The 27,441-nt window shown below is 38.3% G+C and overlaps 2 protein-coding genes and 1 long non-coding RNA gene across 5 annotated transcripts in view; 2 read left to right on the forward strand and 1 right to left on the reverse strand.

Moving 5' to 3' along the window:
- LOC135197020 (electron transfer flavoprotein subunit beta-like) overlaps positions 1 to 27,441 on the forward strand; it is an 89,232-nt gene that overhangs the window by 43,551 nt on the left and 18,240 nt on the right. The gene's annotated exons all lie outside the window — the stretch shown is intronic.
- On the forward strand, positions 3,629 to 24,676 carry LOC135197016 (adenosine deaminase-like protein). 3 transcript variants are annotated; one of them, XM_064223920.1, is made up of 10 exons: positions 3,629 to 3,935; positions 5,708 to 5,806; positions 6,104 to 6,246; positions 7,533 to 7,724; positions 8,119 to 8,233; positions 8,601 to 8,732; positions 8,933 to 9,071; positions 21,577 to 21,677; positions 23,302 to 23,361; positions 23,632 to 24,676. In XM_064223920.1, exons 2-10 carry the CDS (start codon positions 5,744 to 5,746, stop codon positions 23,791 to 23,793), a joined length of 1,107 nt encoding a protein of 368 aa, XP_064079990.1. In that variant the 5' UTR covers positions 3,629 to 3,935; positions 5,708 to 5,743; the 3' UTR covers positions 23,794 to 24,676. The 3 variants fall into 3 exon arrangements, with proteins under 3 accessions (XP_064079990.1, XP_064079991.1, XP_064079992.1); XM_064223921.1 differs by having other exon boundaries at positions 3,629 to 3,856; XM_064223922.1 differs by having other exon boundaries at positions 3,909 to 3,950.
- On the reverse strand, positions 24,240 to 27,215 carry LOC135197018 (uncharacterized). The gene is made up of 2 exons (XR_010310532.1): positions 25,772 to 27,215; positions 24,240 to 24,394 (listed from the first exon to the last, which is right to left on the reverse strand). It is a non-coding gene; the product is annotated as an uncharacterized LOC135197018 (long non-coding RNA).

Raw genomic sequence — 27,441 nt, forward strand, 5'->3', positions numbered from 1 at the left:
ATAATCTCACTTAAAAAAAGTGTGCTTTAGTCTGCTTAACCACTAGCCACCCACAACTCCCCCCCCCCCCATCGCTCTCTCTCTCGTCTCTCTCCTTCTCTCCTCAGTCTCTCTCTTCTCTCTCTGCTCTCTCTCAGGAATGCCTATATAAGAAAGCTTCAGTAACTAAACTTGAGGGGTAAATCAAAATAGTATATAGTATGTTTTAAATGTGTAACTATTGTGGTTAATTTACATCTCATAGATTGTTGATGTAAGAAAATTAAGTTTGGTAGCCTAAGCTAGATTTATACCCTCTAATTTCTCATTTGGCGAGATGCTCTTTCATTCACCCTCGTTTCAAGTGGAACTTAATTCCGTACATGCAAAACTAACTGCCTTGTGGTAATCATCATGAACCCTCATGCCAAAGTGAAAATAGCTTTACAGTACAAACATACTACATGAGCCTAAGATCAGACTTCACAACACTGAACGCAATAAATATTGCTTGGTCACAATTTCTCACGGATACATGGATATTTACAAGAATGATTTTCGATGTTATTTATTACATCCCGAGTTTGTGAGAAAATAAATATACGATGAATCTGTTTACAATTACCACAAAGGGAAATTCGAATCCCGTTAACCAAAACACACACTGTCACGAATTAAATCTACCAGCGATTAATAAAAAAAAATACACAGTCGAGAACATTTACCAACACAGCACTTCTAGGTATATGTGTTGTAAAACATATGTAAAAGTAGTACACTCCTTTATGGAACTTCCTCGTAACGCACGTTCTGAAGAAACAAAAGATGTATTACTCGCTGGCTGGACGCCTTGTTGTGTTTCCTAACTTTAAAAAGTCGGATATTTCAGATGCTTTGCTAATAGAAAAAAAAAAAAAGCTGCATTTAACACTTACGTAGGAACGAGTCTAAAATGAAACTGACGGATTAAATCACTCCTTCCTCCCTTCCTAAATCACATGTTTTATCATAGCCTCATTAACCGAGAAACAAAATGCATTTTGTTAGGGCAATCTACCGTTCTAGTACCAGCACACCAGTATACGTATATACTATACCATACTGATGTAAAACTAGGGCAGCACATTATTTTTTCTTGTTTATTTGTTATAAGAATTATTCTATAACAGGTAAATAAATCATTACTGTACAATATATATCGGAATATTAAACAATATAAACAAGACGTTAGCATCAATTAACATCAACAGGTACCTAGCTTCCAGCTTACCTGGTATAGCCAAGCACTTATATAGTAAACAGCAACAGTATGAAGACGGTATCATATTGGATTAACAACCTACACTGATTATCATTTTTTGCTACCCTGGTACTTCCAAGAACATTTTCAGCGAGTTTTAAAAATGTATTAAGTAAAACATCATTTTTTCCGGCCATGCTCAGCATCATGTAGACAAACCGACGACAGAAAAGGATGGCAAGGTCATTCTTGCTGTTCTAAGGCTTTGGAACGATACATTGAGATATTTCTTTAACAAGGGCAACCATCGCGAAAGAATTTTGCCTTACTTGAAAAAAACATAAAAAAAAAAAAACTTGCCAAATCAATACGTATAGTCAGTAGCTAGCCTAATCCTATAGGCCTAGTGTTTGCTTGGCCAAGATATTTCCCTAGTTTTCATTCTTCAAGGATATTTTTTTTTTTTACACGAGGATTCGATGCCCATTAGGTAGCAATGTGAAGTTACTTTATATATTTTCGGAATTAAGCTGCATTCAAGAGTAAGGTTTAAATGATTGGGCATCTTATCATAAGTGTAAGTTGAGGGCATAAGCGTAGCCTAGGCTACCTTTTTTTTTTTTTTTTTTTTTTTGTCACCAAACTACAAGACATCGTTTCGTGAACACATGAAAACGTATGTCAAAACGACAATTGTTACACATAAAAATTACTGCAAAGAATTCTTAATGACTGACTAAATACAGCAGCATCAACATGGTCAAATGAAAAGATTGATGAGACAACCAAATACCGTATAGGTCTACTGATGACTAAGCATTAAAACGTTACAAAGCCATGTTAATGACCACTACAAAATCCTGGTTACTAAGATAAAATTCAGTGTACTCTGCTTACCATTTTCTCTTGAAGCATCCCTGTGTCACATTTCTACCATTATCAGCTGTAGGTACAACGTCCGATTACGAAGATAGTTAACGACATAAAAAAAAAAAAAAAAGTGGCACTCCACGCACTTACTACATAAACTTTCCACGGATACCGGTCACAACATGACGATCTCTATGCGTGAAGCAACGCCGCCCTGGTGGCTGCATACCAAACTACACGAAGATATCTCTAACTTGGTTAATTTTTCGGTACAAACAATAAAGGTGGGATAATATGAAAAAATAACCGAGATCATGAGAAATTTGCCGTCTTTTGTTCATGTTTTTTACATTAATCCCAAAGTGGCTGGCACTAAATATGGCGAAGCCCCTCGGAGATGAACATAAACGTATAGAAAAAATATAGTACTAAATTTCACTTACATCACTTTGTAAACTGTTTAGCCGAATATTACAATAAAAACTATATATTCGGCGGCCGTCTCCTTGACATTTGCACAGAGGGACTTGTTTCTAGCACACAGATATCTCCAATTATTGTTGACTATATTAAATTACCGATACTCCATTTAGATAAAAAAGAAAGAAAAAAAAACTAACGACTGCGCTTCCTAGCTAGAGAGAAATGTCTGAGAATGTCAAGTAATTTTAGAAACTTTACTTGCAAAAAAGTAAAGGCTGTACATGTTACATCTGACAAGTCCAAAATTAAATTGCTGGATAAAATGAGCCTTTTTAGTCTCATGAAATGATGGTGTGGTCAACTGAGACACCTGTGTATTACCATAAATCATTTATGTCACTTCCAAAATTCCCTCCTGTCACTCATATTAAGATATTATTGCCATGTTCAATAAGCATATTAACTCAAAGAATCTTGCAGTTCAAGGGCATTCCCTACGATTTGAGCCACAAAATTTTGTGACAGTTATCATTATCAACGACATGTGTTCAAAGGACCTTTATCGTTCAATAATTGTTGTACCTAAGATAAAATGCCTGTTACTGTCAGGTCAGACTGAATTTCTTCAATATTTATTTGAAGGAAAATAAGATACATTGTCATTTTTTCGTGTAAAGTTATATTAGTCATAGTGATTTGTAACAAAACAAGCTTTCTAATCATTTTCTAGTGACGGTACTATCTCAAGCAGCCCAGACTTTTGTAATTAGAATTAGGTTGTGTAGTGATTTGATAAAATATTCTCTTATTTAATTCCTACATGTGAAAAACATGTGAAATGTTTTAGAAGAAACTTATTTGCACATAAGTTTTGGTGATACAACTAGTGGCTAAATCTTTTTTTTTTTTTTTTTTGTCATGAATTTTTGGTGATACAACTAGTGGATAAATTTTTTTCTTCTTCTTCTTGTCCATGAATTTTTACTGTTTATTTAAGATTTTTATTTATCTCTAGTTCACGAATCCATTTCTTATATAAAGCTCATTAGCGATATTCGAATTTTGTTTTTTATTGAGCTGGCTGCCTGTTGTTGAATATATGCCATTGCCAAGTTCAACACAACAACACGGGCTCTTGCTCATTGATCAGCCCGTAAAAGATGTCTGATTATAATTCTATTTGGGATCCGAGATGTTTACCTAGGGGTGTTTGTTTACTAGATTATGAATGTTGATGAAATGTTAGGTCACAAATTGGAGAGGCATTTAGAAAGGGGTCGGATAAATGAAGAGAAAGAGATAATGTGTAATTTTTGTGAACCATAATATTGAAGGCGGGATACGGTAAGTTTGCCGGACGCTCACAGTGTATGTTTGTTTGTTTACATAATTATAAACCGGCCAGAGTTCAAAGGAAGTACCCGTAAGTTTAATACAGGTCTGCATTGTCTTATATTGTTTATAATTTCTTCAAAATCACCTTGTTACTCTCACCAGCAGTGATTTTATCATACAGCATAGGCTATTTGGGTTACTTCAATGGTACTAGGCCTACAGATTTTAGCCTGTTTGGTTCGCATGTGATCCCGCCTCCTATCGTTTCGGCTGTTTGGCTACCTACATATAAGGCCAAAATGCTTACTATATGCCTACATCAGACCAAATGTACTTACCTAAATGTGGCTTTTCAAAATACAGTAACTTGTCCATGTACAGTCGCTGCCACATTTTGTACCATCCCCATCAACAGGTACATAGGCTAGTTAGGCCTATGTTAGGTATATCATTAAAGATTAGTTTGCTACCTAGAGGATCTAACGAATTGAGTTTTTTCCCAAGTGGGTATTTTTGTGGTACTATATAAGCCGTGTAGCCGAACGTAGACTACTTGGGCTACACTTAAAATGTTGTTGGGACTAATTAGGCTACCTACTAAGTAGACTAACCCTTTTTTTTTTTTTTTTTTTTTTTTTTTAAGCGAGAACCCCAATCCTTTTTTTTTTTTTTTTTTTTTTTTTTAACCAAACCGTACAAGGACAGAACTCAGAACAGTTGCATTTGTTAGGCCCATTTCGTGGGTCTCAGCATCCTAGAAAGCTAGGTATAGGTTAATCAAAGCCATTTTAACAGGGATGCATTGTAACCTAATCTATCCGAGGGTGCCGTAGTAAGGCTAGGCTGGGCCCCATGCTTTAGGTTAGGGAAAGTTGGTTTAGAATGCATCCCCCATAAATTAGGATTGCCACTTTGCTTTTGCTTCCCTTATTTCATTTCTGTGGTTTCCACTAGTAACTCAGAAAGTTTACTCATAGGTATATTTTCAGGTGCTTCTCCTGAATTTGGAGCACATTTCTTCATTACTGTTGGTGCTAGTGACTCATTTTTCCCAGCAAATACAGTACCCATTTTGCTATGTTTCTGTAAATTAAGTAAGGTAGGGGTACGCAAGCTAGAATGGTTTGGTGCAACATTAATGATCAAAAGTGAACCAAACACAATAGTATTAGTTTGTTGGTGAGTAATTAACTTTACATACCTTATACTAATGCTGTACTGCACAAGTTTATTATACCATGCTTTTATTGAGTAGATTTACCCTTTATTCCAATCAGATTGCATAACTAGCAGAAGCTGCTGATATAAATGATCCTTTATTACTAAGCTGAATGACAAATTTTCATAATGTATTTATACACTTTTAAGGCCTGTATTATTCAGTTTAGCAGAGATATGTTCAGTTACTTAGAAATTGGCTTAGAAGTTGGAGGCAGTTCTGCTGATGAGCTGTGAATATGAAGGGCTAAAATTCATGGCTGCAACTTGGAGTTTTTTTTTTATTTATGTTGTAGTGAACAATATGCTTTATGTAAATTAGTACAGTTCTTTTCCAGGGTAACATACAGAAGACCTAGAGATATTTTATGTATATATATATATATATATATATAATATATTATATATATTATATATATATATATATATATATATATATAAAATTATGAGTTAACCTTATTGAGGGCGGTGTACATCTTTGAAAAAAATCATAGTATGTATGTATTGTACATGTTGCTTTCATAGTCACTCACTGGGCATGTACACTTTTTGTCTCATTTTAGTATTTGCAAAGACTTGCAATTTCTTAAATTTTGTAAAAGTAAACTTGAAAATAAATGTATATTCCTTGTTTTATTGCAGATTTGAGTTCCAAACATTTCTCCTGAAAGAATAAAAATGGCTCAGGGTCTTGCAGAGTGTGTGGATTTGAAAACATATTGCAAAATGCTCCCGAAGATTGTAAGTACAAAATATTTCATTAAAATTATGAATTAGAATTTTTATTGTTGTATAATTATGAATGTATTAATTCACTTCAGTTCTCATTATTTTATGCATTTGCCCACAAAAATGTAGTATACAGAGCACTGAAGTCATGTTTAATGGTATGATTGTAGTTTATGGTGGGCCCGTTACTTTCACTAAAAGGAAGTGTTATATTATTAGTAGTCAACAAGTCAGCTTAAAAATTTACTTCTTTTAATGGGCTTTACTGAAAAATGAGATGCTTTCACATGGTTTTTTCTTCAATTGCAGGAACTTCACGCCCACTTGAATGGATCCCTGAGTGACACCACCATACTTCGACTTTTGCAAGATAAACGTTCAGCGGGAGTTGTTAATCTTCCTGATTCAGCAGAAGTTGTTATCAAACGCGGACACAATCGCTCCCTAGAAGAGTTAAGTGATTATTTTATTTATTTTTATATTAGCACATCAGTTATCTTTCAATGGTACATTAGATACTATGACTGCTTCAATAGTGATTATGGCTTAAAGTGTCTTAAAAAGTTGACTAGTTCTGTAGAAGGGAAATTGCTGTTTGTCTTTGTTATAGAAGGTCAAGAAGAGTAATTTATTATTTGATATAAAGGTCATCAAGTGCTTAATCAGTGGTAGGGAAGAGTATTAGGTTATCCACCTCACTGACCTTGGTCTTTGCCCAAAAAAGATAATTAATGCTGAATAAAGATAGTGATGGTTTAGCCAAGGGTTTGGGAGATACTACAGTAATACAGATCCCTTAAGGAACAAATACTTCATTTGGTATCCATATCATCAAAATATTTATATGTTCCAGTGCTTTTATTTAATCAAGGAATTACCCAGACAAGTTTAACAAAGACTGAAAAGTATTCAAGGCTCATATGGATTCCAGTCTACAAGGTATTAAACTGAATAGGCAGTTGGCTAATATGTTCAGAACATTACACCTATGCACAAACTCAAGTAATGATTCAAAAGAGGAATGTAACTTTTATGCTTAAAGAAAAGATTAGACTCTGTCTGTCTAGAATTGTGAGGACTTGATCCAATTGTGCTGTTCTTTTTCCTTAGAGGTATTTGTGCCTTCTTACAGTCTACAAGAAGCTTTCCATAAACTAGGCTGGTTAGTGACAGAACTGAGACATAATCTAAACATTGTCTTTGAAACTAGACCTTTTACATCTTTTGCTTCATAGTTGATAACAGATAAGCTTGCTAAGTACTACAGTAGTCACATCTTTATTTTTTAAGGTACTGGAACAGCAATGAAACATCTAGTGAAAAAGATTTTTCTTGGTTACAAGTGTATTTCACATAATCTTTTCTTACCAATTAAAACCTCAGATATCAATAAAGTTTTCTAAAGCCAAAGGACAAAGTTGTGATTCAGGAAAATATTCTTTGTATGAGCAAATGAATATAGAAGTAAACTTATAAACCTAATCAGTCATTCAAATGAACCTTCAGCAGCTGGCATGTTTGTATTGGGCCAGTCATGGCTGGAAAAAAAAAACTACATTTTTTAACTAGTAATGGCAGAATTTGACAGGCTTCATTCTCTGTCAGAATAACTTAATATGCAGTTGAATTGTTTACTCATAACTGAAATTCACCCAATAGTGTTGTGTATCTAATCGTAATTAGCTGAGGTAGAGAAATATTTTGGAATGGAAATGTAACAAGAATATTCTATTTACAGCTGTTTTACTGTGTTTGGCATCCTGCATTGCCTTACAGATAGCGTGTCTGCAATTGAAACAATTACGAGAGACGTCCTACAAGACTTTGTTGCAGACAATGTCCGGTACTTAGAGTTACGAACTACCCCAAAAGTTATTCCTGGAAAGATGACCAAAGAACAGTATATTGAAGCGGTGTTAAATGTTATGATGTGAGTATCAATTACATTTTACATTGAAAATATTTTATAGTAATACATATATTCATATGTTTTAAGTTTACTTTACAGTCCTTTTGTTTCATTCTTTCTTTTTTGGGAAGCATTGTGAAATTTAGATTTCTCCCACTTTTATTGTTGCCATGACTTACCATCACTTACCGTAAAGTTTTTAAGTACCTTTCTTCTCCAGGTTACACTGCAGCTATTCATTATTTTTGAAGCACTGTATACTTTCTTCGTTGTTTTGATTGGTGGCAGCACTTATGTTTTTATTAGAGAGGTAAAATATTTTCAGGACATTGCAGGTCATGTTCACAGTTCAAGAAAGTTACTGAAATATTAATGCCTGATTTATTCGTGCCTCATATTTACTGTCTATGATCAGTGAAGAAATGCAGCGCAGTAATATCATAGTACGACTACTCATATCTGTTGACCGTGCTCGTGGAGTCAGTGATGCTTGGGATACTCTGCAAATTGCAAAGAAATACAAGAATATAGTAAGAGTAAAGTTGTTTCACAGTTTGTACAATCCTTTAGACTGTATTTATATACAAAATTACTTGAGCAAACTGTAGTACCAAAAACAAAAACTATGTCAATTGCAGTTACAGCAACAAGTGTCATGCTTAATATCTGTAAATTTATTGGATATAGTATTTTGCTCAATTGTTTCAAAGGAATTGAATTTTTACCTGATGCTTTTCCTGACTCACAGCCATATTCTTTGACTTTGGAAAACCTTATTGGTATTTTATGTTTTAATTGTTAAAACATAAGATTTCCATTTCTGATAATTTTGTTTATTTCCAGTTCATCAGCTTGGAATTACTTAGCTTTATTTTAAAAGCTTAATTTTGTTTTCAGAACAAATACAAACACTTGATATGTGGACTTGATGTAAGTGGAAATCCAAACTCTGGAGACTTATGCGAATACTTACCAGTACTCCAAGAAGCGAAAGAAAGTGGTTTTAAATTAGCTGTGCACCTAGCAGAGGTACAGTTCTTATCCTAATTTGCAACAATTGTTAGTATATTCCCTAATATACGTACCTTTTTGATGAAATACAGTTTGTTTTACATTTTCAGTATTCCTCTCTGTTTTATTAGCCATTTCAGAAATGGTGTACAGATATGATGAAAACCAAATCTTTTATGGCACTGTTTGATATTCAGAAATTATCATTTTCCTTCCAGATTCCTAACAAAACTGAAACTTTAGCCATTCTAAGGAGTGCATTAATTGATAGAATTGGACATGGATCATATATTCACCACGAAAGCAGTGGATCCCTTGAGATGGTGGAGATGGTTAAACAACAAAATATCCCTATAGGTAAGCTTTTATGGCCAAAGAATGGTCCTTAATTCATAGAAGTTTTAGCTTTTCATGCAAGTAACAACTTATTTTATTGGTGCATATCATTCACTGAGCAACCATTTAGCCAAGAGATGGTTCTATTCCAGACAAAAGGGGACTTACTCTTACTAATGGGTATGCCTTACCACCTGGAAATGCCCATAACTCATTTATTTAGCATCATTTTTTATATCACCCTTAATCTCAGGTGGCTAATGATCAGATGTCATTACCCTCAGAAAAGTTGATAATTATATTTTCTTTGGATTGGTAAGTTTGGGTTTTTGGTTTGTGATAAATATAATGGTTATGGTTTATGTATTATACCCTACACCAAGGATTTTAATCAGTACATCAGTCTCCTTGTGGCAGCATTTGTCCATAACTAGACAGACTAATTCTGAAGTTGAGATGATATATCAGCTGGCTCCAGGTTGAGAACAGGCCATAAATAGATACAAAGGTTGCGTGATGTAACTAGTGCAACTTGAATCAATGGTCAAGTTCCAAGAGTTAAGAGATCTCAAAAGTACCATGAAGTCATCCCAATAGGTTTAGACGTCAGTGGAAAACATCTATGGGAAGCTGAAGGCAAAGAATTCAAACTCCTCTCCAGTAAAACCACTTGCTATCAGTTTCACTAACTGTGGTGGCAAGGGCAAAAAGAACATCATACTGTAGTTGTCCTCTCTGTAAAGAGTAACATCCCGTGAGATCTCATAAATTTGCCAATAAACTCACGTGGCAGGAATGGGATTCAATGTAATTTCAGATCTGTTGAAAACTGAAAAGGATATTGCTGAATATTAAGATTCTAGTAGGGGATTGACCTCAGACCACCTGGAGATTTTGGCAGACCCATCTTCTTCAACAGGAATGAGAGATTCCATTATCTGCAGATCTCTCACCTCTCCCCATGAACCCAATAACTTTATCTCCAATAGCTTATCAGGCATAAAGAGATAGGTCGGAGTGGTGTTTTAGCTCGAGTTAAAGACAATTTGCCAGCTGTCTGCAATAGGATTTAGTGGTTTCCAAGGCTTCAGGGGGCTGAAGACCAGTGATCAAGTTATTATTTTAGGAGAGAGACAATTCAGTCATAAATGAAGTAGTATATGACATGATAGAACGTTTGGTTTCCATTGATCTAAAGAAGGGGTTTTCAACGTGGGACACGTGTACCCCAAGTGGTACGCCAAGGGTCTGTCAGGGAGTATACGCTCACCGCGGGTTGATAGGGTTAGCGGCCTGGCTGCCCACTTGCTAACAGTCAGGACACCTCCACTGTAGTTCAGATGGTAAGCTTATAAGAGTGGATTGCCTTTTCCTCACTGCAAAATGAAATAACCAGATACTTTCCTGATGTGTCTGAAGCTAATTAAGAGACCATTTCCATACAGATGTTACTTTTGTTAATTATGCTATTAAGGAGGAGTTTATTGAACTTGTGAGTGGCTCCAGTGCTTGTGATCTATTTGAGAAAAAGTTTAGTTAAGTTCTGATGTAAAATATCCAAATAATATCCATATGTCGCAGAGGAGCCTCTCCATTCTCAGTTGCTTTTCCCATCAACGTAGTATTTGTGTGAAACTGGGTTTTCCAGCTTACTTGTCATAAAGTCAAAACTAAGGTCTCGAATGAATGTGGAAGCCGGCCTTTGATGTGCTTTAGCAAAAACTGCTTCCCGGCTGACTAGGTTAATTGATGAGAAACAGTTTCAGCAATCTCATTAACTCCTTTTGCTGCTGATGTAATGATAATGTATTTCAGCAAAGTACTTGCAAATATACCGTACACATTGGAATTGTTTTCTCACATTGTTTTGCTTTCTTTATACGAAGTGGAGGGGGTACATTACTGACATTAAAAATACCTGAAGGAGTATGTGGTTAAAAAAGGTTGAAAACCCATGATCTAAAGGGTGGTTTTTTATATTTTGTTTCATCAGACTTTCAGGCTGTAATGAAAATCTTGCACTCCCAAGTCTTGCTTCAGCAGCATCATTGCCATAATTGAAAAGAAAGTAAGACGGGACATTAACCCTGTTTTTCTAATGTAATGATTCACATACTTAATATGTATGACTTGTTACAAAACCAAACCTTATAGAAAAGCATATTATATAATATGTACTGTAATTTAGTAAAATTCACGTATATTTAACATAATAGCAGAAAGTGTAATCTCTGACAAATACAATTGGATACATTTAAAGTTGACACCTGTCTATGTAGGGAAAAATGAAAATTTTGTACATGCAACTTCCCCGGCAGATATATACTTAGCTTATGTCTCTGACGTCCGATAGAAATTCGAATTTCGCGGCACACGCTGCAGGTAGGTCAGGTGATCTACCCCCCACCCCTGCCGCTGGGCAGGAATAGGAACCGTTCCGTTCTAGATCAGATTTTCTCTGTCGCGGTAGTGTCAACATATGTTGTTGCTACCTCCTGACTTGATTTTCGTTTTTCATCGCCATCGATCTTCTGGGCTGTCTTTTGCAGGGAAGTACTGGGTCTTTGGTTCGGCATACGCTTTTATTAACTTTTTAATGAATTTGGCTTCGAAAATTTCGAAGAATATATGACGTGTAACTACCGAAATTTTCGGTAGACACTCACATAGTTTGCAAGAAAGGGAAATATTAATATTTATTCATTAATATGTGTAATAAGTGTTAGAATTGATTGAGGAAATATACTGACTTCCTACTTTAGGGAGTCAGTAAAGCATGTAACTAGATACGATTTCTTTTAAAAGTTTTTTAGAAACTCGTACTAACGAGCAATTAGAGTATTAACAGTAACTAAGTAGTGTTGGCATCCTCATCACCTTCTTACTTCGCAGAAACTTCAAATTCATAATTGCAATTTGAAGACAAGGATTGTGGCTCAAAAAATGCGAGCTATTGAAAGGTAAGAAGTGATTACTAGTGTTCCCCATTGCAGTGGAGGGTGCGTCTGATCGGCTCTGTCTCGCTCCCAGGCCTAGACCTCTTTCAAGCTCCCAAGCCCAGGGGAGAAGGAATGTCGAAAGCCGTAAGGGGGTTTCAGAGAATCCCCACCGGTCAGGCGTCCCCTCGGCAGGTTCTGTAGAGCGTCCCAGACTGCCAAGGATAGCCATTGAAAAGGCATCCTTAAAAAAGTGCGTCTCTTCATCTTACATCCGAAAAGACGAAGAATGTATATGTTCTGATGATCTAGCGCGTTCTCTGAAAACTAAGAGAACACTGAGCAAGAGCCAGCCAGGAACTTAGGAAGCCGCGTTCCAGCAAGCTAGCGTGAGTCCGTTCCAACAGCCAGCAGCGAGCCGCGTTCCAGAAAACAGACTAGCGCGAGCCGCGTTCCTACAACCAAACGCGAGCCGCGTTTCTAGCAACTGAGCGCGAGCCGCGTTCTAGAAAATTTTTCTTGGCGCAAGGCGCCTTCAAAGAGACGAAGCGCCAGCCTGGCGCAAATTGCAACAGAAAAACAGACGGCTAGAGCAAGGAGCCTTATAGTACAGTGGCAATCAGAACGATCCTTCCATTGAACGTTTCCGGGCAAGAGGCTCTTTCTAGGGGTCTAGTAGGCGCTCGGAACTATCAGGGCGCACGGGACCTTCCACACAAGCGAACGTTCCAGGAGCGAGTCTCCTTTCTAGCGTGCGGAACATTCCAGGCGCGCGGAACTATCCAGGCGCTAGGCGCAAGGAGCCAGGCGCCAGAATATTCCAAATCTTCTTAAGAGAGAGAGGTCAGTCGCGAGGCTCCTCTTTGAGTAATGCGGACACACTCCTTCATTCATGCTCTTCCCTCGTTATGAAGAGGCAAGCGCTTTGGGAGTTTTTCTTATAAGAATCTCATCGACGTTTGGGTATGATGGCGGATTGGAAAATATCTACTTCCTTCCGTAAACCCTACAGACGAACAGGAATTCTGTCTCTTCCGCGATTTGATGAGGAAATCACGAAGATTTAAAGAGTTCCTGGATTAACTTCCTTCCTTAAGGAGATATATATACTCTTTCTATCATTCTATTAACGAAAAGAACGAAGACAGTAAAATTTTTCCTTTATCTGCCTCGGCAGGGAAAGAAGGTAGTAGAGTATCTGCTGCATGAGAATACGATACGGCAAATCACACATACCGTAGTTACTTCTTTGTAGAGCAACTCAATTATCAGTATCCTTCCAGGAATTTCCTAGGAAGGGACTACGCTTAAAGGGATTGTTAAGACAACACCTCTTAGCTTCTCTAGATTTGTCGAAGTCTTGTTTTCGCTTAAAAAAAAATATGCATTAATAAGAACTTCCTGAAGTTCGATAATAATTTTATAAGATTCCTTTATTTAATGGAGTAGCTGGCAAACTCTGGAAGAGTAAGGCCAGACGGCTAACGGAGTACTGCTATCGCGCCTTAGAGACCAACGCAGTAAACATGTAGGTGTCGGTCATGAGTGGTTAGTTACATGTCTCTTCTCCTGCGGGATGGAATAACTAACCGTGTCTTTCTCCCCTACAATCGCGGTTTTAGCCTCGGATTGAGGGGATAGTTAAGCAAACATAAATAAAATATTGTCTGCCTTTTGCTAAGAAGCTTTCAATAAGAAAGATATTACAACCTTTCAATGCTGTTTACCGTGGAGGTAACATTATTAAAGGATTCTAACGCAGCGGAACTCTATATTATATGATGCTCTCATGCTTACGAAAGCATGGCTTATTAGAGTACATGCTTAGTGAGAAGATGAATGTAGTAGAAGAGAATTCACTTTAAGACTACGGTATGGTCAAGTCTTATGCGCATACCGAGGTTAACTACAGAATTCCTAGTATCCTTACAAAGGTTTCCTAGATTAATGCTGTTTACCACAATGTGACAGTATTATAAAGGAGTCTAATACGGCAGAGCACGAAATAATATAATTCTCTCATCCTTTCGAGAAACGCACACAACCTTTTAGAATCGGATATTGCTCAAGAGAAGATGGGTGAGTCGGATGGGAAACATTCTCTTAGTGGCAGAAGTTGTTTTCCCTGAATGGACTATACTACGTATATAAAAGTTTTTTCCTACTAAGAACGGAATTAACACGTGAAGGATGTCGGGTACCATAAGGGCACAGATGTTCTGGCACATAAACCTTTAAAAGAACTAGAAGGAAGCGCCAGCCTGGCGCAAAGCGTCAGAAGCGCCAGCCGCTTGGACGCAATGCGCCAGAAGTACCATCCAAGATATTTTCTCGTTTTAGCGAGTTATTAACCTAAGAGTCCAGTAGTGGTTGGTTTGGTGTTTGCTTCTCACCTCGGTGGTCGCGGGTTCGATTCTCGGCCATTCCATTGAGGAGTGAGAGATGTGGATTTCTGGTGATATAAGTTCACTCTCGACGTGGTTCGGAAGTCACGTAAAAACACCATACAAACAAACAAACAAACCAGTAGCCTCTCGGAGGCTCGGTAACGGCAAGATTCGTTCCTGATTTCGTTACCCATTTAATCGGAAAGGGGTCGCTTACAAGGAATGATGAAATGATTTTTTTTTAATCACTTAGGCCAATTCCACGACTCTCTCATATCGCAAAGAGCATCGAGAATCTCTTTTTTCGCCCCTGTTCGCGTTAACAAAAGAGAACCTATTTGGGAACAGACACGGAACGTAACGATCCTTAAAGGTTCGATGCAAGATTTTGCATGTCCGTGAGAACCTTCTCGATCGAAGATAATAACTGTTAACGTATGTCTAACATTTATTAAAAAGAGTTTTGAGAACCTGCGGAAAGTCTTCATAGATCTCTTCGCAAGGTAGAAGACGAACAGGCTTCCTATAGACTGCTTCCTTTCCTCGAACCAAGAGAGGTAGCAATATACGACATCTTTAATTTAAAGAAGGGGAATAAACTTTAGTCTTTTTTCCCCTTAGTTATAATTCTTAACAGATATTAAGATAAATGGGCGTCAAAGGAAGAGAGGATGAATGCCTCATTTTGGCCTTAGAGAGGTTGGATTCACAGAAGTCACGTTCTTATCACAGCATGTTTCGTAAGGCTTTTCCAAGGGTATCTGGATATTCTATCAGAATCTATTATAAATAGACCTGAAAAACCTCTCCACTCTGAGTCTTTCCACGTGCAGACTGACCAGAAGTGGACATGAATGAGAGGATTTTTCAAGGTAAATGACAATAGTCATGGCTAAAGCATAGAATTGCTGCAGATCGTGCTAGATGGAATGAGGAAACTGTCCTCTTCCGATACCTCTGTGAACCACATAGCGAGGTTTTTTCTTCACTTTCAGAGGGAAGAATCACCTATGTATATATCTGCTATCAAAGAACGCAGTAAAAGGCTATACTCTGTCTCTACAAGGGGAATTAGAGATAACAGAGGATTAAGATCTTCGGGATCTATACGATACCGCAATACGACAAGAGTAGGATATCATGTACTTCGAATGGAATTTTTTTTTTGTGGCCACAGATTCCGTGTTCCGACAAAATGGAACTGCTCCTCATCAAACTTCTTTGAGGAAGTTTATGAAGGAATTCTTTGTTTCTCTTAGCCCTAAACGACCAAGGAGACAAGTGAATTTTTTGTGCATTGGAATCTCGCATCAGATTCAACGGAGACTCGGCAATGGGTTCTTGCCAGCATAGTATGTCTGGCAAAAGAACTAAATCCCTCTATTCCTGACGCAACGCTTTCAGATAGAAGTTTAGTTGCCCAGGCAGGGTACTTACATTTTCATCTACAGAAGAAGAGATGGTTTAAACGTTTGCCTACAGAGTCTTCAGGGTGCGATGAGGGCTCAAAATGCTTCCCAGAAGGTATTCAGAAGAATACAATAAGAGCTAGAAATCAGGGTTCCGCCCAATTTCAGCTCAGAGTCTCCTTCGACTTCCAGACTCCTTCCCTTCCTTCGGGCAAGGATAGGGAAGATTCTGCAACGAGGAACCTCATCAACATGTAAGAAGAGATCTCGTTAGCAAAAGAAGTGTTCACGAAGGATCCTCCTCGGAGGAAGACTCTTCTCTCTCGTATTGTTAAGATATCCTGTCGTCTACTGGGTGTAGCTGACTAAAATCACCTCCCCTTGCCAGGGGCGAAAAAGCTCAAAGGGGAAGAATTTCTTCCACCCTTCTCCAGTCTCCTGATAAACTATGTGGTTGTTCAGGACTCTCGGACAATGTAGCGCCAGCCAAGCGCCAAATGCCAATACAGGCGAAAAACGCCAGAGGCGGACAGTTCCAAGGAACTCTGTCATGGCCGGATACTGAGAAGGAGCGGGCCTCCAACCTGGCGCAAATGCGCCAGAGGCGAACAAATCGGACAGATATAAGAGTGTCCGATGTGGACATCGCCAGACAGCCTAGAGACTCTTCCAAGCTCGAAGCTCAGCAAGTGTGGAGGAGCCAAGCCAGGCGCGAGGCGCCAGCCAGGCTCTAGGAGCCAGCCAGGCTCTAGGAGCCAGCCAGGCTCTAGGAGCCAGCCAGGCTCTAGGAGCCAGCCAGGCTCTAGAAGCCAGCCAGGCTCTAGAAGCCAGCCAGGCGCCATCCAGGTGCCAGGCTCCTTCAAGGCTAGGCTCCAGTCAGGATTGAGGATCCATCCAGGCGCAAGGCTCCTTCCAGTAAAGAGAAACCTAAAGCTCTGTCATGTAAGAGGGCTAGTCCCCATTGATATGATACAGGTAAGGCTCTGCCATGTAAGTGGGTCAGCCCCCATTGGCACGATCCGAGAAGGCTCTGTCGTGTAAGCGGGCTAGCCCCCATTGACATGATCCAGAAGGGTTTGTCAGTCATAGGTCCCTACCTCGCTGAAACTCTTGAGGCATGCAGACTCATAGACAGTAATCATGAAGTCTTCTGCCAAGCTCCAGGCGCAAGGCGCCAGCCAGACGCAAGGCGCCAGCCAGACGCAAGGCTCCAGCCAGGCGCGAGGCGCTAGCCAGGAGGGAGGAGCCAATCAGGCGCCAGCCAGGCGCGAGGCGCAAGGCGCCAGCCAGGCTTTAGGCGCCATTCAGGCGCAAGGCTCCAGCCAGGCGCAAGGCGCTAGCCAGGCTCCAGGCTTCACCCAGAAGAGATCTATATCAAAGAATGCCCTGGCCTTCTTTGAGACAATGTGATCTCCTAAGCACTTGACAAGTGCATTGATGATTCCTTCAAACAGCTGAGAATTAAAAGCGCTTGAAGTGCGAGCTTTCTGTATTCTTGTTGTTCTCCTTAACAATATGTCATAAGGACATATTAGCTGTCACATACGGGAGATGCAACTCTGTGTTGACTTCCCATATCCGAAGGATGTCAAGATAACCTACGAGAGATCCTTCTCTCTTTGTTGATACGTGTCTGCGGATACATTGCTGGGATAGGGAGCCGATACTGATCCTTAACTAGTGAGTTAAATTTTAGTTAACGTCGTGTTTTTTCTTTGGGTTGTTTGAAAGGAGTTTGGGGATAACTCTTTTCAACTTAAGCACTAACCCTCGTGTTAGGATCAGGTGATCGGGATCGGTGTTGTGCTCCTTAATTATGCCACTAGACATAGGCATATTGTCATGTAAGAGGCTCTGTCGAGTAAATGGATAAGACCCCATCGACAGACCCACAAGAACTCTTAGCCATAGGTCACATCCTCGCTGAGGCTCTTGAGGCGAAGCAGATTCCTAGGCATTAGCCATGGAATCTTCCGCCTGAACAAGTAGGAACCAAGGTTTTATTCTGTCTATTCAGTAAATAGTTGTCTCTTACCCACCACCAAGGGTGTCAATCAGCTAAGTATATATCTGCCGGGGAAGTTGCATGTACAAAAATGATATTGTTAGAATACAATAAAGTTTTGTACATACTTACCCGGCAGATATATACGATGAATGGCCCACCCAGCCTCCCCTCAGGAGACAGGTGGAAGAGAAAATCTGGTTCTAGAACGGGAACGGTTCCTATTCCTGCCACCCAGCGGCAGGGGGGTAGATCACCTGACCTACCTGCAGCGTGTGCCGCGAAATTCGAATTTCTGTCGGACGTCAGAGACATAAGCTAAGTATATATCTGCCGGGTAAGTATGTACAAAACTTTATTGTATTCTAACAATATCATTTTTTTATTTTCCACACATGTTTTGGAACATCCTGAAAGTGGCAGGGTATCACAGAGTAGTTGGTTAGATGGGGAGCAATTGCAGCCAGGTATACACTGCATGGATAGTGAAAATGTGGATTGCTTTGAAAGTCCAAGAATCATGAATAATATAAAATCTGGAACAAACTCTTACAAGCATCAGTGAGAGGGGCAGGCAAACACTCCTGCTGCAGCAACTTCACACTCACCACCTTCGACCTATTGACAGGCGCCTTGAGAGCCTTACGGGCGACGAATAGGCATTGGAGAAGAAGGAGCACTTGCATCACGTGCACGGATAGGGGAGGTTGCAACATGCTTGCGATGTGCATGGACGGGGGAAGTTGCAACACACTTGAGGCGTGCACGGACGGGTGAAGTTGCAACACGCCCGCGATTCAATGCAGAGGACGAAGCTGCCGCTGCAGATTACACAAGGCAAGATACACCAACACTCCCCGAAACGCCAACACTCGAGAACACGTCTGCGTAGTTCCTCCCTCGTAGGCGAAGAAAGAGCAAAGCCCTTGGCCTTTCAATGCTTGATACGCCTACGTGGCGCAGAGGGGGAAGAGGGAGAAGACAGAACTGGTTCCTTAAGCGACCTCTTCGCAGGAGGCGGAGACGAAGCAACGCGTTTCTTCCATCCTCCCAACCGACAAGGCAGCCAACTTAACATCCAAAACAAAGTCCAACCTCTTAATCACTGCCTGGCAATAACCTCAGACTGATCTGCAAGAGAAGGCTCCGAGAACATGGAAGGGAGAAGTAGCAAACTGGGCGGCAGAGATGACGTCACGACTGAGAGAGGCAGTGCTCAGAAGATGACTGGAAGTGACATCATCGATGGGAGTGACGTCACAAGCGGTGATGACGTCACTGCTTCCCCTCAGTGTGAAGGGCAAGAGACGCCACTGGCGAAGGAATACAGAACGACGGATCCCGTGACGTCATCAACGGGGCAGACACCACAGCTTCCCTCCGACTCGAAGAAGCGGCAACAGTCACTGGCGGAGCAATACAAGATGACTGACCTCGGCTACCCACAAGGACAAGGCCGGGAGGAGGGGGGATGGCCTGGCCAGCCTGACAGGGTACCCCCTAGCCCGAGCGTCTTCCAGTCGCCGCCATTTTAGACGCCTCCAACTCTGGAAGAAAAGAGAATGATGAAAAAAGCCTCCCCCTTCAAATTAATTCCCGAAGAAGAAGGGGGGACATTACAAACATCAGCCTGGTGGCCTCCCGATACTTCCAGCGACGGACACAGGAACAACACTACTATGGGGGTTGAATACTGCTGGAGATGAAGCATCGGGAAAGGGGCAAAAAAACCTTCCCATGAAGGAAGAGTCAAAACCCTCCTACTGCACTAGATGTGGGAGGTCAGTTGCTGCCGAAGCCAAAAACATGAACACGGAAAACCTGGAATTCTGGGGCACACACGTTGACGAGGCCGAGAAAGAGCAGAAGCCATAATGTCAACCAAACACACACACACACACACACACAAAACACAAGTGAAACGGGCAGTGAACTGGTTAAAGGCCAAGAGAGGTAAACACGACTCTCTCCCCCAAGAGTCTCAGCGGCGTGGTTGGTATGGTATTAGCGTTCCACCTCGGTGGTTGCGGGGTCGATTCTCAGCCATTCCATTGAGGAGTGAGAGATGTGTATCTCTGGTGATAGAAGTTCACTCTCGACGTGGTTCAGAAGTCACATAAAGACGTTGATCCCGTTGCTGAATAACCACTGGTTCCATACAACGTAAAAGCACCATACAAACAAACAAGCAAACGACTCTTGCCCAGGCGGCCAAAGAAAAGACTGATGCATGATCATAGGTGGATGGTCTTCAACCATCCTTCGCCTGATCTATGCATGCTTTGCCAGATATCACAAGATTCCTTGCTTTCATCTGTTTTTTAACTGGATCCTGCTAGGCGCTAGAAATTATCCTATTGTTAAGACCTCAGGTTTGTAGCTATGAAAAATATAAATTGTCTTAGAAAATTTGTCATATTTGCAATTATATTAACCAAACCTATCTATACTTACCGAGGAAAAATGAAAAATTTCGATTTTCTACATCAGTTTTAGAACTTATTGTAAGTTGCAATGTATCACAGAGTAGTTGACTATAAGGAACAATTGTACACAGCATGGATAGTGAAAATGTGGGCTGCTTTGAAAGACCAAGAATCATAGTATTACTGGTAAGATTGTCTTTCAAGGATTTTTCATTTGTTCATACGTGAAGAAACTTTTGGTCTTAACAATAGGATCATTTCTAGTGCCTTGCTGGATCCGGTTAAATCGCAGATGAAAGCAAGGAATCTTGTGAGATCTGGCAATGTGTGCGTTGGTCAAGGACCACACATCTATTCCACCGCATCAGTCTTTTCTTAACCGCCTGGGCAAGAGTTGTGGTTGACCTCTCTCGGCCTTTACCCAGTTCATTGCCCATTTCGGTTGTGTTTTAGTGTGTGTGTGTGTGCTGTTATAATGGCTTCTTCTGCTCTATCCCTACCTCGTCAGCATGTGTGCCCCGGAACTCCAGGCTTTCCGTGTTCTCATTTTTTGGCTTCGGCTGCAACCGACCCCCACGTCACTTGTAGTAGGTCTCATATTTTATTACTTCCTTTATTTGTATTTGGTGTTAGTACAGAGAAAGGTAATAACTTGAGTAATAAAAGAGTTGAAGAGCAGAGCTCTTGTCTTTTCTCTTTTCCTTAAATATTATATACAGGCAGCCCCCTGGTTAAGCCAGGTGTTCCTTTCCGGTGCCATGATGTTAGCTGGAAAACAGTGTAATCCGAGATATCGTCGAAAATTGTAGAAAAACCTTTTGGTGTCATGAAACCGATGTAACCTACATTTTTATTTAGCTTTACACAAAGAAAAATCCAAATTTTTTACATTCTGCCTGTTTGGAGCCATATTAAAGTCCCAGTCTTCTGTCAGACTGGCGATGTAAACCCGGAATGTGTGCTGTGACCTTGGAAATAACTTTTGATGAATATATTTGAAGAGCAACATGAGCCAAGTCCAATGTAACCCAGTGATTGACTCTACAATGTTTTTGCTTTACTCTATATAGTATATAAATATATATTGATGTTTCCCAGGCAAGTTATAGTCCCCCTTTTTCTGTAAGATTAAGACTGAACTGTAATAAAAACAATAATTATCACAGTATATATATACTTGCCCCTGAGGTGAATGGTTAGAATTTTAATGCAATCTATAGTTTCCAAGGATATTGTGTAACTGTTGCCTGTGCATACTTTATATACCATACCAAGAACATTTTTTATTAACTTTGGACTTGTCATGCAAGGCATTCTCATTCAACCTTTCAGAAACCATACCTGGATTTATTTAACTTTTCAGAAATCTGTGTATCATCAAACATCATGTCTGGAACTGTCAAGAATGTTGCTGATCATCACTTTAAATATTGGCGAAAAGAAGGTCACCCAATCATCATATGTGTAAGCTCAGATTTGTTTGCTTGATCTTTCAATTTAACTTGGGAAAAGTTGGCATATAATGTTAGGTTACATTTGTAGTCATTCCATTATACTTACTGGCTAAAGGGTCATGGTTTTTAAGCATTTCCTTAATCCCAATATCTTTAATGGGAAGGTCATCACTTTCAAAAAAAAACTTTCATGAAAGTTAAAATAAGTTATCTGCAATATAAATGCATATGAAGATTTGTAAAATGAAATATAGTTTGTTGCAAAGAATAGTTCAAAATTTTAACCTCCATAGGCTTGCCTTGTCTTGCAATTAAAATAGGTGCCAGTAAGTTCGCTTCCTTTTTCGGTTTACCATGACTGGTAAGCACTTAATGTCTCACAGGTTCACATTTCACCTTGGAGGTAAAGTTTAGTGCATTCACGTACTACATGCTGTGTTAAATGTGTAGGTACCTTGAATTTCAAAACAATATGAAATGGTTCAGATCTTGGATGAAAAATATGACCCCTAAGCTTCAAGCACCTCAATGAGAAGCATTACAAATTATGTTGTGGTGGATGAAAATTAAATTCAACCTTTTAAACATTATATAAAATTGCTTTAAAATATAATTCTCAAAAATATTAAACTCCTATGAAACTCTGAAACAGTTCTTTAGAAGTTTTATTGGAGTTAATATAGATTTTTATTATCTTGTAACATTTATAACTTTTGATACTTATCTTTCTCTTTATAATGAGATTCTTACAATCATTGTTTTCCTCCTTTTGATTTTAAGCGACTGTTGCTAAAAATCTGCTCATACCAGTGACTGTTCTTCTCACTTATGCCTAAATTTTTAGTCCTGTCAGGCAAACAAAGTGCTGAATAGCTGCTTAAAGAAAATCTGTGATTGTATGAGCAAAGTGATTTGTAGTCTTATTTTCTGTAATGTAATTTCTGAAAATATTACTAATTTCTCTGCCAAATGTCAGTTTAATTATATTTAGTTCCAGCGATAGTAGTTCCTCAGAACTGCAGCATCCATATTCCACTGAGGTGCCATTTCATATTATTTTCTCTTGTCATTTGTTTCTAGCTTTGAAATGAAAATTTGCCGTGTCTAATTTTGAGTTTTGACATTTGGAACAGCTTTTTGCATTCTAGACATGTTCAGTTAGAAATTGTTGCTTGTGGCACAATTTTTCCTTTTTGCAACTTTCATGGCAAGGGAAGGGTGTTCCTTGATGTGAAGTATTTTTCACAGTACTCTTCAAGTGCATGGAACATTCAGGTTAGAATTTAAAAGGTATGTCAAAATGTGCTGACTAAATATATATTTTTTTTATTTTTTTTAGCTTTTAATAAATTTTAAAAAGGGAAATCTTATATTTCTCAAATTGTAAGAGGGGACATATCTAAAAGAAAAGTCTCTAGTAAAAATCAGCTTGGTATTCAGATTCTGTACACAGAAAATGTAGAACTTACAGATGAGGCCACTTTTAAACTGACTGTGATCTAGAATAAATGTTTGTCTAAAAGATTTTGTAATATTTGTACATTTCAATTATCAGCTGTAGTCCCAACCTTACTGTTAAGAAAATACCCATAAAAACAACAAATTAGTAAGTAACTGCAGTCAAAATCTTTCAGACTGATGACAAAGGAGTATTCAACACCTCCCTAAGTGAAGAATTTTTAATATGTGCTGAGGTAAGTTTTCAAAAAATTTTATCTAATAAAAGTAGTATGAAATTTTCTAGATGACCATAATTCTGAGTTTTAGTTGCTTACAGAAATTTAAGCCTTTTTTTTTATATTTTCATAATTAAGTTTTATAAAGTTTTTGCACTTTAGTTTCAATTTCATTAAAATGACAGTACCATATTTCATCACGTAAGCAGATGCAAGATTAATTTTATAGTACAGTACACTGTATTGTATATTTTACAATGTGAAGCCACAAAATTATTTTATTTTTAGGCATTTGACCTTCGCACAAGTGACCTCAATTCATTGTGTCTTGAAGCTGTGAACAGCACCTTCCTTCCTCAAGAGGAAAGAGAGCGACTGCATTTATTAATTCAAGGAGAGCTGCAAGATTTACAAGGAAAAACAACAGGAAAAGTCTTAGCAGTAGTATAATAAAATACCTGCATAATGCAGATTAGTATATAAAAAATAATGTACAAGCTAGACCATTTTGCTGTGGAAATGCAGAACCTTTATCAAAATACACTGAGGCAGGTGATAGAATTTTGAATGGTGGAAGAAGTGTCATTTTTTCAAAAAAATGTGCAAACTTCATCTTAATGAGGGAAAAAAAAAAAAAAGTGAGTGAAATTTTATCTTATAGGAAAAAGTGTGAGCTAGCTAAACTCCACGAAGATATTTTGGTAATTGAAAGAATAGTTAATCAGTTGAGGTAGATAGTTTATTATGAACTTTTGGAAAACACTAAGCATTACTTTTGAGATTCAGTTACTGCAATTAATATTTTCCTCAGTTACCATTACATTATAGAACATTTCTCTTGAGGTTTCATACTTTGTGAAGTGAAAATTATGATTTGTAGGGAAATAAAAAAAAGATTTCTAATGAATTTATATAATTCTGTACATTCTATAAAATTAGTTCCATTTACAATAAAAGAAAAGATTCCCAAAAAAATGTATACTTAATATAAATTGCATTGTTAAATAGCTCGCACGCTCTCTCTCTCTCCCTCTCTCTGTTCCTCATGTTCCTGAAATATATATAAAAAAATAATTAGTTTTGGAGTAGTCCAATCAATTAAGTAAAAGCAAAACAGAAAAAGAGAGTAACCAAAATTAATTAGCAAATGAGGCTGCAGAAACAGAAAAATGGAATGATGGCAAGAGAGGACTAAATATAAATGTACAAGGAAGCTTAAGGGACTTTAATAGGCAGTATATGCTGCAAGGAAAGAAGTATCCATGTGGATGTTGTGGGAAAAACATTGGTCAAACTCTTCACAGAGTAACATCAGATATAAAAGATGTTACAGTTGTTCAGGATTGCAACACATATAGAATAGATATTTTCAGTACTAAAATGTATATGAACTTCAAATAGGGAAGAGATAGAGGTGTAGGGGAAAGACCTTAGAACATACTGACATATCTGGTAACTTAGGGGGGACACTGGACTGAGAAGCAGACTGGTAGGGCAGTATGAAAGATTAGCAACAGACTAGTTGAAGTACAAAAATATTGTAACATACTGGTAAATACAGGCAGTCCCCGGGTTACGACGGGGGTTCTGTTCTTGAAAATCATCGTAAGCCAGAACATCGTCAAAAAATCCTTAGAAAACCTTACTTTTAATGCTTTGGGTGCATTAAAAACTATGTAAATTGCATTCTTATGGCATTTTTCATAAAAAAAAAAAAAAAAAAAAAAAAAATATTGATTATTTTGCATTTTTGGTGTCATATTTCACCTGCCAGATGAGCGTTGTAGGCGTCGTAACCCTGGAAATAATGTCTGATGAATATAATTGAAAAGCGTCGTAACCTTGGAATGTCGTAAGCCGAGACCGTTGTAACCCGGGGACTGCCTGTATAAGTATGTATCCAAATAATAGAAGTATACTTCTGTGAACTAAACAATAGGATATGTCACCAGAGGTGCTCACTGAATAAGAGCTTTCTATGCCTGAAATTAATTGCTAGAGCAAATGAAGCAGTAAAGGGGAGTTGAGCGAGCAGTAAGAAATAATTGTGCTGCAGTATGGATGAAATGGAAATATTGAGGCTACTGGTAAATGAAAACTCCTTAACACACTGTGAAGACTTATGATAGGTATATCAGGTCTGTTCTACTTTATGCAGCAGGAACATGGTGCTAAGGAAAATCAAAAAGATTTAAAGGTGTGACCAGAGACTCCCAAGATTCACAGAATGGGCATCATGGGAAGATTGTATGGAGAAGATACAGAGTAGGGAGACGGGTAGGTATGAGAAATTGTAACCTTTCCTATTATTATTATTATATATTATATAAAGGATTAACTTATCCAGACCTCTGAGCCTAACATGCTCTTCTCGAGCTGGTTTGTAACCTTTCCTAGAATGCTGTGTCCTGATCTAACCAGACCTTACCTTCCTAACTTAAAAGTGTACTGCCATGACCTCGCTGGACATCCCCGCAACACTGAATGTCCCTGTCTCCCTACTCTGCATACTACCTGATTGCATTGAAAATACATTACTGGTATAAAGACATGGTAACAAGAGGCTGCAAAAAAAAAAAAAAAAAAAAATGATCTAAATGACAGAGATTGTTCGGACATCTAATCCCTTACAGAGGAAACTTGATGTACTAAGTTTATTAGGTAAATCTATATATGAAGAAGCAAAACAGTACAAAACATTATAAATTATTAACCTGGACTTTGAACCTGGTAGTGTGTTAAAAGCTTCATAGAAAGAGCAACCTTCCCAGCTACATGGAGAACTACTACTTTTGACAGTTTTCAGTAATAATAAATGCATCATATTATGTTTGCAGAAGTTGGAGAGAGATGTGTTCAGTGGCTAAAAACAGACAGGCCTCAAAGGTTATGATGATTTGGATATATGAAAAAGAAGAAAGTTGGTTAGAAGAGATCTGTATGGGGATATGTTCCAGAACCCCTTATGACATGTTGCAAATTTCAAAGTAGAAAAAAGCCAGGTCTCACAAATGCATCATATCATCTTACAGCTCAAAGTCTGTTCTTTGATGCACATCTAACATTTCTGTAACAGTGGTAAATGTTTCCTTATTTTAAAAATATGTCAAAAGCAGATATGGCAACAACAATAATATGTACAATCCAATGAAACTGAAACCTTGAGAACTGTGGGCCTACTTTTCTACTAAATGTTTGCAATTAGGTAACCCTTTTTTCCAAATTATAAAACATGTGGGCCTACTCTTCTACTAAATGTTTGCAACTAGGTAACCATTTTTTTCCAAATTATAAACAATGCTTATACATACTACAATGGATGGCCCCCTTATTCGCAGGGGACGAGAGTACCAGACACCCCCATGAATAGCTAAAATCTCCGAATACTTAAAACCAGTCTTGAAAATGCTTAGAACTGCATATTTTGTTACTTCAAACACAAGAAAAACCTTCTAAGAATGCTTAACCCTGAATATTTTAATAGTTTTATCACAAAAAATGCAGTCATAAAATTGGTATGAAAATAGTAATTAGTGAATATTTCTCAGTGAAAATTACCGTGAATAGGCAAGCTTTCCACGAATAACTGGTAGATATGATCCATAGAGAAACACAAATAGGTGAGAACACAAAAACATGGGTCCACTGTATTAGTTAAACTATACAATATATGGAGAGGTCAGAATGTGTAAAGGAAAATAACATTACAGTACTGCCATTAAATCAAACAAGATAGTTAAAATACCAAATTCTAAAGTAATTTGTATTCATCACACTGAAACAACTATTTATAATACTTAAGCTTTTTCCATGAGCTATTTCTAAAATTAATACTTAATGATAATAAAAATGCATTCATTGTAATCAGAACAAAATACATATGTGAAAGATTAATCAATTATTAAAAATAAAGGCATTATACATGGGTACTCATCAGCTAATGACAGGGAAAGCAGGGGTGAGAGATATTTCTTAAGTCTAAGCTTAAAAGATAAACCAAAGGTTGACTGAATTAGACTGGATACTTTCTTGTCTTTAAGACACTTCAGGAAATACTTCTACACAGAAAAATGGAAGTGAAGAAGACACCACAAAACA

The sequence above is a fragment of the Macrobrachium nipponense genome, chromosome 18 (genome assembly GCF_015104395.2).
Source record: "Macrobrachium nipponense isolate FS-2020 chromosome 18, ASM1510439v2, whole genome shotgun sequence".
NCBI lineage: Eukaryota > Metazoa > Arthropoda > Malacostraca > Decapoda > Palaemonidae > Macrobrachium > Macrobrachium nipponense.